This window comes from Chelonoidis abingdonii, chromosome 9 (genome assembly GCF_003597395.2).
Source record: "Chelonoidis abingdonii isolate Lonesome George chromosome 9, CheloAbing_2.0, whole genome shotgun sequence".
Taxonomy (NCBI): Eukaryota; Metazoa; Chordata; order Testudines; family Testudinidae; genus Chelonoidis; species Chelonoidis abingdonii.
Genome location: NC_133777.1, coordinates 41,742,302 through 41,752,736, shown reverse-complemented (window position 1 = coordinate 41,752,736; position 10,435 = coordinate 41,742,302). Strand labels below are relative to the sequence as shown.

The following is a 10,435-nucleotide window of genomic DNA, read 5'->3' as shown; positions in this document are numbered from 1 at the left end:
CCAGTGGAAGCTAAGCACCCACTATTTTTTTCTATGGGTGTTCCAGGGTTGGAGCACCCACGGAGTCAGCACCTAGATCCAGGGGAACAGTATGAAACAACCTTTGCAGAGAGAGTGATAAAGCATCTAGATGGGTGCTAGGTGAGGGACGAACCAGCTTGGCGCCAGGGAAGGACAATATGTCTCTGCAGTCTTCTGGCACACTTTGACCACCCTAGAAAGCAGGATCAAATGGCGCGCTGCCTGATTGTATTGATTTGGACTTTCAAAACTCCTTCCATAAAGGCCCTCGTAAGAAGCTTGTAAGGCAACTAAGTAGTGCTGGAGGGAGAGGGGAAGAATTCCTGCCTGGGATCAGAAACTGACCCAGGGTACATCTACACAGCAGCAGGGAGGTGTAATTCCCAGCACGGGAAGATAAACATGCACTAGCTATGCTCAAGGGAGCCCCTAGAAACAGCAGTGTGACCACCTGAGTACAAGCCCTCCGACTCCTGGGTAATTCTCGCGTGGTAGCATCCCACAGCCTTGCTGCTATTTTTAGGTACTAGCACTGGGAATTACCCCTGCAGATGCTGTGCAGCCGTACCCGAGAGAAACAAAAACAAAACGAGGAATAAATGATCTGTTTTTCGGTAACAGCTGGTGGCTGCCCAGGGTGGTATACCAGGGCTGTGCTGTTTAATACCTTTCTGAATGATCTAGGTGAGGAGGGGAGCAATGGCAACAACTATTGAGCTTAGGCAAGACTAAGGGACCTAGGGAAGCTGGGGGATGGCCAGTGGAATTCAGGCTCGGCTACTGGAAGGCAATGCACATTAGCTGCTCAGACACATGGCTGGGTCCTACACAATGCACAACCACTCGGGGGAAAGAGCTGGCCATCGCTGGGTGCAGCTTGAGGCTAGATGGACCCCAGGCTTGTTCGGGCCATGCCTACATGCCTCGTGTGGCTGTGCAGAGCTGTGCAGAGGGGGGCAGTTAATGGTGGACAGGCCGCAAGAAAGCCCTCACTCAGCCCGGGCACAGGCTGCTACCACCTTCCCATCTTGGCTCAGCTCCGCCAGGCAGGCAGGGGAATGGCAGGAACCCAGCAGGGATTCCCTACAGCTGAGTAACCATCACTTTGCAATGCTCGCTCAGGGGCGCCAGGAGCATGTCCTGCTCAGAGGAGCTTGCTTTGTCTCTCAGGGATAGCTGGACAGGCCCCTCCTCTTCCTCTTTCTCTCTCCCTTCCTCACTCAGATTAAAGACCAGCTTCAGCTTCTCAGGCTGTACAGAATTCAGGACGATCACGCCCAGCCCCAGCAGGAAGCACAGCAGCCCTGCAACGCAACATGGGGGGACTAGTTACAGGCTGCATATCTGGACCTTTCCTGCACTATATTACCTCTGTGCCACCAGAGCCTCATGGCCAACTACACAGGCTTTGGCATCACTCTGCTCTGACGGTGCAGTGTGAAGCAGTCCATGATTTGGGACATGGTGAGCAGAATGGACTATAGCAGTGGTCCCCAACCCTTTCGTCTGGCGGGCGCCAGACAAAGGACCGTGGTGGCGGTGGAGCACCTGCCGAAATGCCACCGAATTTCTGCGGCATTTCGGCGGCGACACCTCTCAATGACATCGCTTGTCGGCGGCAAGTGGCATCATCAAGAGGCGTCACCATCGAATTTCTGCAGCGTTTTGGTGGCGACACCTCTCAATGACATCACTTGCCACCAACAAGTGACGTCATCAAGAGGTGCCGCCACCAAAACGCTGCAGAAATTCGGCAGCATTTCGGTGGGTGCTCCACCGCCAGCCAGGACATGGGCGCATTTAGATGCCCCCTGCTGGCGCCATGGCACCCACGGGCACCGCATTGGGGACCCCTGGACTATAGTATCCCGGAGAGGCCTCCCTGTCGCATGTCATAACATGACAGAACTCTGTGCTTGAAAAACTAAACCGCATCTCTATGGAGAGAACTATTTACAGAGCCGCTGCAACAGCATTAAGCATTCCAGCCATATGCACACTGACCGACGGCCTGGTGCGTCTTCCATTCCCTTCCCTCCTGCAACTTTGCTGCACCCTCCAAGTTCCATGCAGATTGCTACCACTTTATATAACACAGTATCCTCTGTATTATCCATCTTGTTCCTTATGCATGTTAACATCTTGTTCGCTTTGCAGATCGCTGCTATTGTTGCACACTGAGCAGGACATCACTGAGCTGTCTCCAGTGAGCCTTGCCCCTTTCCTCAGTAGTTACAGATAATTTAGAATCCACTAGTGAGTCTGAATAGCTAAAACTGCTGTTTCCAATGTGCATGACATTACATTCAACAGCACTGAATGCCATCTGTCATTATATACCCCCCAATCATGTAGCTTGGTTAGCTCTTTCTAAAGTTCCTCACGTTCTTCTCCGATTTTGTCCATCCTCAATATTTTTGGGTCATCTGCCAATTTTACTACCTTGCTGCTCAGTTCTTTTTCCAGATCTTTAATAAATGTATCAAACCAGTCCTAGATTTACTGCTCCAATATTAGCAGAGTTGAATATGCCAACCCTTGTAGTCACTTGCTCATACTGTACTGGTGAATGCCTTCTTTGAAAATATACCAACTCTTTGCATGATGGGCATGAATTTCCAATGTTTTTCCTCTTGCACTGTTATCCAGGGCTTAACTTGTGCCAGGGCTTGCCAGGGTTGAGCCCCTAGTACCTCTAGGCTTGGCAGTTGAGAGTCCCACCAATTCTGGGCTTGGCAGTTCACAGCTCCGGCACCTCTGGGCTTGCCGCATCAGTTATGAAAGTAACAAAATTACTGGAGCTCCAGCACCCAACCACTTGAGCCCTGGCACCTCGTTTGGTACAAATTAAGCACTGCTGGTATCCCAATGGTGGGGAGGGATTCGGGTAAATGGCATTACCCACCCCAAGGAGAAGCAGAAATTTGCTGTCTGATTAGAACCCTCTAATTTGTCTGACTAGGCATTTAATCAAATCCAAGGCCCTAGGGGGCCCGTGAGCTGCAATATTGCTCTGGCCCATCTCTCCAGAATCACAGCCCAGGGTCCTCTCCTTCCTCATGGCTAATGTAATGCTGCATTTGGGATCCAGAAAGAACTTTCTCAAGGGACTTTTAGAGCCCTGGGCAACGTTCCCCTGGAGCTCTGAGCCAGTTTTCCCTGGTGGAATCAGGTGGAAGCATCCTACATCATCAGTTTTCTGGGGCCAAGTGCAGCGTGTGGGGAGCTGGTGGGCTTTGGTCCCACCTGTCTCCTTCTCTGTGTTGCTAGGTCACATAGAACCACTGAAGAAGAGGAAAACCCCAGTTCACTCCAAGGAGCAGCCCACTGACCTGTTGCTAGCGTGAGCCAGAAGGATGCCCCATAGACAGTCTGCAAGGAGGCTGGACCGAACCGGATGGTGCACATCGGGGAGTTCCTCGCAACAGAGAAGAAGAGCAGTGAGCAGATCAGCAGCGCTGCCGTGAGCAGGATCATGCAGCTTCCATACAGCAGGATTGGCATGGAGAACAGCATGTTGGAAATCAGCCAGGTGCAGAAGGCCAACCTGCGAGAAAGCAGTGGGGTTAAAAGGAGAGGCCGTCCCTCGTTTTCACACTGACCTGCTTTGGGCTGCTCCCGAGCCCTTCTCGCCGACCACTAGTGGGCAGCATCCTTTGCACTAGTATAAAAGGCTACAGAGAGCAAGGCCCACAGATCCCATTGCCTCTGCGCTGAACCCAACCTCCCGCCTCGCCCGAGGGGCACTTCTGGCTGAGCTCAGCCCCGGAGTAATGCTACTGAATTCCAGCAATGACTTTGTTAGAGGAGCCCAGTTGGACACACTTGCCCTTGAAACCACCTTCTCCTCGGTAACAAGGAGGACTGGGCATGGTGATAGTGTGCAATGAGAACTGGGCTAAGTGTGCAAGTGTAGGGGTCCCAGTGCTCACAGGACACATGCGCCTCTTCACTCCTCAACTAGGGCAACATCTTCCTTTGAGAGGCCTCAGAATCCATGGGACCAGGGCCGGCTCCAGGCACCAGCACAGCAAGCTGGTGCTTGGGGGGTCCATGGACAGAGGTGGCAAGTCCAAATCTTCGGGGGCAATTTGGCAGTAGGTCCCTCAGTCCCTCTGCCGCCGAATTGCCACCGAAGAATGAAGCGGTGGTGGTAGAGCAGCCGCCGAAGTGCCGCCGATCGCAGCTTTTTTTTTTTCTCTTCACTGCTTGGGGAGGCAAAAAATCTGGAGCCAGCCCTGCATGGGACGTGTGCATACGGAAGAATTTCCTAACTACCCACGCCAGATGGCATTATCAAGGGACATAACTGCTCTGTGATGCCAGGCCCCCCACAGCAGCATTGCCAGGGGTGCTCTGGATATTGATAAACACTTCTTGGGAGATGACCCTCTCATTCTAAAGCAAGACCCTACAGCAGTTTGGGCCAGGGAGTGACAAAGAACATGGTACCCCACTGATGCTGCAGGAGGGCTTTTGGGAGGCAGAATGCAATTACTAGTTCTGCAAAAATGCCATGTAACCATAACTGACCATGGGTGGCCAGGGCCTTGGCTGTGTCTCCTCCAGGATTGGCACCTCCACCTATCCCCTAGGTGATGCACTGAATCGTCACTGACTGAGAACGAAGAGTACCAGCTACAGAACCACCAATATCTGGAGCATCTCAGAGGGGTTCTTGTCATCCAAGTACTGGCCCTGCTTAGCTTCTGAGGTGGCATGGCAGCAGGTCCTGAACCCAGCTAAGTAAACCTTAGCTCAGTGCTAAGAGCATCTGGATAACCCTGCAGACTGCTCAACAGTGGAGCAACCTGTCAGATGCTATTCAAGCCTTGGACAGTCATTTTCTAAGGATGATTTATGGCCAATTAAATCAGTCCTGGTATGATGCTACATTGAGCCACACTCTGTGCATCTCAGGAAGCTACTGAAGGTCTTTAAAAAGTGACAAAGAGTCCTGTGGCACCTTATAGACTAACAGAAGTATTGGAGCATGAGCTTTCGTAGGTGAATACCCACTTTGTCAGGGTGAAGTGGGTGAATATCCACTGAAGTTCTTTGACCTTTTACCCAAGAGGATCCCCTTCCCTTGTGGACGGTTCTCCCAAGGCGCGGCGTCTTGCTGGGCCTTACCACAGAGTGACAGAGGTATAGTGGCCGGAGATCCTGTACCGGTTGTGCACGCCACACGGGCTGTGCTGGCTAAACTTCTCTGCCACATACAGGATGGGGCTGGGCAGCCCCTTCACCAGGCTGTCTGCGTAGATGCGGGTGTAGTCTGCTCCCAAGTGCCAGGCAAAATGTTCGTTGTAGTTGATGGTTTCATTGATCTGATTCACTGGGTTCCCTGCAGGAAAGAAACCTGATCAAGGAGACCGATCAAGATCAAGGACACCGAGCACATGGGGAAGGGAGCTGGGAAGGGCGCTCAGTCACCCAAGGGCAGGGCACTTTTGCTGATCTTACCTCCCCTCTGTCCTGCCAACCTGCCCCAGGGGAGCTGAAAGACTCCAGTGCCTCCCCCTCCTACTCGCCCTTGACTCAAAGACCTGGACTCACCCACTAGCGTGATGTTGACCCCTGCCAAGCCGATATGCAGACCAATTTCTGCGTTCACCATGGCGCGGCTGAAGGATTTGTAGGAGGTGTTCGCCGTCACCCGGCCAATCTCCCAGTCCCTGGTGAAGTTAACACCTGTGAAGATGGCAGTAATCAGACATAGCCCCTGTGCTACTGAACCAGCCATTGACTGTGCACAAAGATCGAGTGACAAACTCCTTGTCTCCATGGCAGCAGCCAAGTGACTGTACATCAGAGGGGTGTGCACCAAGAGCGTTCTAATATAAGGCTGCCCTGTAACTGCGCCATGTAGACCATGTGGGTGAGTCAACTGGACACCTTCCACAGCATGACAGCAGGGTCTGCGTGGGGCAGTCAGAGCACAGCCCTATCTCAGCGTGATCTCTATGATTGTCCTGCTCGGCTGATCCGGAGGCCACAGTGTGTCCTGTCCGTCCTAGCCCCAGTATGGAGAGCCTCACGTCCCAGCAGAAGACACACCATCAGTGGTGGCCTCTGGTGAGGGGGGCAACTTCACTGGGGGAAAAGGCACTTGGTTCCCCATCCCCTCAGCAAAGAACAGGCCAGGGGTCGCTAGGCTGGGGGAGGGCACTGGGCTGTGCATGGGCATGGAGGGAGCTGGGCTGCTTGCAGGGGCAGTGGAATTTGTGAGGAGGCTTGTTCACATGGGGCACTGGTTTTGGGGGGATGGGGCTTTGGGTGAACATGAGCAAAAGCCAGCTGGCCTCTGTGGTGCCCTTGAGCCCCAGGGAATTGCTGGGGAGCCTGAACGACAAATGCATGACCTCAGCTCATCTCTGGGCGGGATTTCACTTTCTGGCCCCTGTGTGAATGACCTGTTCTGCAGCGCAGGGCAAAGGAGCCTGTCGGTCACATGCAGGGGGCAAGCGCTGGCAGCCAGCCTCGAAGGGTTTATTTACTTTGAGATGTACAGCACCCAGCGCTGGCGGTGGCCTGGTCACTGCTCACAGCTTCTGTGCAAGTATGATTGAATCCTGCACATCCGTCCCAGCACAGGCGCTGACTTTTATTTTTCCCAGTGAGTGCTCAACCCCTGCTCTGCCCCAAGGCCCCGCCCCCACTCCGCCCCCTCCCCAGAGGCCCCATCCTGACTCTACCTCTTCCTGCCCTTGCTCCAGTGATTCCCGCTCCCACTCCACCCCCTACCTCAAGGCCTCCGCCACTCCCTGAGTGCCTCCCGCCAGCTGCTGAACAGCTGATCGGTGGCCCCACCAAACAGCTGTGGCTTGTAGGTGCTAAGCACTCCCTATTTTTTCTATGGGTGCTTGAGCCCTGGAGCACCCATGGAGTCAGCACCTCTGGCTCCATCATCTCCACTCATTGAATGTCAGCGGTCTCGTCTCTGACAGCTGCCCTTTCCCCGATGCCACCAGGCAGATGGCACTGTGCTGCTGGGACACCAGGGCATTGCAGCCCTGGATGCCTGAAAGGGATCTCACTGAGCCCAAGGGGAAAGGGCTGGATCGATAGCCCGAGGGACTGCAATTCCCTCGGTATCCATAGGTCAGACCCGCCCCCTGCTCACCCTTCCCCACCCTCGCCCCACAGCCCTGCCCTAGAAAGGCTGTGGCCAGGAGGTGGTGGCAATTCTACATCTATCAGCCCAGGCCTCCCTGACAAGGCACAACAGAGGGTTCCGCTGAGGTGCTAGTGTTTGTGATGCAGACACATTCATGACTAGGGGCCCCCAGCAGCTGTCCGGTGGCAGTGGGCTTTGTGTTCTGTAAGTGCTGGGAGATGACCCTTAGAGGAGAGCTGCTTGAATGATTTGTTGCAAATAAATTATCCTAGCGGGGCCAGCCATTCCTCTGCTCGCTAACTGCACTGCTGGAGCCAGTGCCTCAGAATGTTAGTCAAAAAAGGAATCGAGTCGCCTTCTTTCCCCATGGAGTATTCAATGGGACACTGCCCCTTTCTTGGTCCTCATCAACCTTTGCCCTTCCTCACCTTTCTACTGGGGAGGGCTTCTTGCTATTTCCTGCTTTGTTCCAGCCTCCCTGCCTGAAGGGGCAGATGACTACGGGGAACCCAGGGCATGGCAGCAAGTACTTACTGAGAATCACTGCTCCAATGAAGAGGCTGGTGACCACTCGCAGGAGCCAGAAGAACCTCTGTAGGAACGACAGGACAGATCAGGAGCCAGCCACATTCCCTTCTCCAGGCTGTGAACTCAATAGAGGCCAATGGCAGAACCAGAGAAGTTCTATTCACTTCATGGTTCCTGTAGGCCAGGGCTGGCCAGAAATTTCTGATCGAAACATTTTTCCTTCAGAAAACAGGGCTTCATTGAAATCACCATTTTCTGTGGGAAAAGATCGATTTCAGAGGGATTTTCCGACAGGAAAATCAAAACAAACGAGTTCAGTTAGAAACCTCAACCCGAAACAAATCACAATGTTTTGGAACCTGCCCCCCTCCTGAGTAGGGTGACCAGATAACAAGTGTGAAAAATCAGGACACATTTTTAGGAGCGTAGGAGGGCATAATTGCGTATATAAGACGAAGCCCTTAATATCGGGATGGTCCTGATAATATCGGGATGTCAGGTCACCGTACTCCTGAGCCCCCAGGGCACTGAAGTTGGAGTGGTGGAGTCTGAAACAAACTGAGATGGGACAGGAAACTGCAACTCCCACAAATCACTGAGGCAGCTTCCTCACAGGAAAAGACTCCTGTGCATCATGGGAGATGGAGTCCAGCTGTGGAGTGGGGTCTCTAAGGGAAAATGGAGGCAGAGGCCCACAGACCTACAACTCCTTGAGCCACTGCATTTTCACAGGCCAAAGAAGCATCCTGAAATGTTTTGAAAGGTGAAACCTTTCAGCAGGTTGAAAATGAGGTAGCAGTGTTCTGTTTCCTTGTGCCCAAATGGAACTTTTCAATTCACTAGAAGTTTAAACATTGCAACATTTTGTCCCAATTCAGGAAGAAAATATGTCACAACATTGGAATCTGACACCAGACGGGAAACCTGTTGGTCAATCAGATCTAATGTAAGCACAGGTTACCAGGGCTATTATATTTTATCCCAGTGTTGGGGACAGTCTGAAGTCACAGTGAGGGTTTGGCTTGAAGATGGAGGCAGAGGGGTATGTTGGGTGGGGTTTCAGTTGCTACAAGGCCAGTGCATTCCTTGTGGAGGTGTGGAGATTAACTGATAGGACGTGGGGTGTCGCGGCATATGATGTGTGGCTTTCTTCACTGAAGTTCTCCTTGTTTCTATGGGGTTGTGTGGGTGGGTTTCACACATCAGCTGTGGGATGGTGGGACAGACACCACCAAGGCTAGAGCTGGGCAGGTGCTGAAAGAAGGGCTGGTGCAAGGATATTTTGCGCCTCACAAGTCTGGCAGTTGGTCCAGACCTCCACGAGATGGGGCCAGATATGGAAGTCGGAGCCAGGTCCAGGCTCCAGGCCCACCTCTAGATAATACCTCAGACATTAAAGAGTCCATGAAAGCAGGCTTCTGACCCAGTGTCCTTGGCGAGGCTAGCTCCCTCCATGCTGCTTTTCATTAGGAGGAGTGCCCAGAGTGCATTTCCCCTGGTCAAAGTTGCTGCAATAGCCCCTCTAGTTCCCTGGGTGGTGACTAGTGACTGGGTTACAGGGGAAGTGATGTGTCCTCCTGGGGTCTCGTGCACACTGAGTGTGTGTCTGTCTCTTCTTGGGGGAGGGGAGGGCTCTCTGCCTCCTCACTACTTTAGTGGGTTATTCTAGTGGTCAGATGGCCGCTCACACCCCCCGCAGCCCCCAGAGTGCCTCCCCAGCATACAAGTTCAATATCATCTGCCCCTAGGGGAGTTCACCCATCCAGAGACAGTGTCAGCTGTTCCGTGCCATCATGGCCTATCAGTCTGTGCCACGTACGCAGCAGCGGAGCTCTGAGTTCACCAGCCAGGAGGAAAAGGGAGAACTTCCCCTTGCTTTTAGCCTAGCATGGGGAGTTGTGCATCCCCCACCCCCACCACTGAACCCCGGCCCTTACCCCTTTGCCCCGGATTCCAGGCAAGATGAGAATGAACATGGCCAACACGCTGACGAACACCGAGATGATCAGGACCAAGGTCGTGTTAAAGGGGAAAGGCATCCTGGTGTTGGGGTAGAAGGGGAAGGAGCCATCGAACAAGGTCATCACAGTGCCTGGGAGAGGCAGGAGATCTACAGACAACAAGCAGCGAGTCAAACGAATGCTTCTGGCTATTCCTCCCCACAGAGCAGGGACACACGTCCTCCTCTCTGGGGAACAGAGGAAATATAACCTGGGATACCAGCCCTGCCTCCTCCAGCTCTGCCGGCGCCCCTCAGTCCCAGCCCACAGTCCTCTGCTATCCCAGCCCTGCCCCCCAAGCTCTGCCGATGCCCCTCAGTCCCAGCTCACAGTCCCCTGCTATCCCAGCCCTGCCCCCTCAGCTCTGTCAGTGCCCCTCACTCCCAGCCCACAGCCCCCTGCTATCCCAGCCCTTCCCCACCAGCTCTGTCAGTGCCCCTCAGTCCCAGCCCACAGCCCCAGCCCACAGCCCCCTGCTAGACCAGCCCTACCGCCCCAGCTCTGTCAGTGCCCCTCAGTCCCAGCTCACAGCCCCCTGCTAGACCAGCCCTACCCCCCCAGCTCTGTCAGTGCCCCTCAGTCCCAGCTCACAGCCCCCTGCTATCCCAGCCCTGCCCCCCACAGCTCTGTCAGTGCCCCTCAGTCCCAGCTCACAGCCCCCTGCTATCCCAGCCCTGCCCCCCACAGCTCTGTCAGTGCCCCTCAGTCCCAGCTCACAGCCCCCTGCTCTCCCAGCCCTGCTCCCCCAGCTCTGTCAGTGCCCCTC

The 10,435-nt window shown here is 54.0% G+C and overlaps 1 protein-coding gene across 1 annotated transcript; it reads right to left on the bottom strand.

The window, feature by feature from the left end:
* Nucleotides 1-1,104: 1,104 nt before the first annotated feature.
* Nucleotides 1,105-9,753, bottom strand: DUOXA1 (dual oxidase maturation factor 1). Its single transcript, XM_075069055.1, has 6 exons — nucleotides 9,607-9,753; nucleotides 7,676-7,733; nucleotides 5,581-5,715; nucleotides 5,155-5,368; nucleotides 3,354-3,568; nucleotides 1,105-1,325 (listed from the first exon to the last, which is right to left on the bottom strand). The coding sequence occupies exons 1-6, from the start codon at nucleotides 9,751-9,753 to the stop codon at nucleotides 1,105-1,107; spliced, it is 990 nt and encodes a 329-aa protein (XP_074925156.1).
* Between the last annotated feature and the right edge of the window lie 682 nt (nucleotides 9,754-10,435).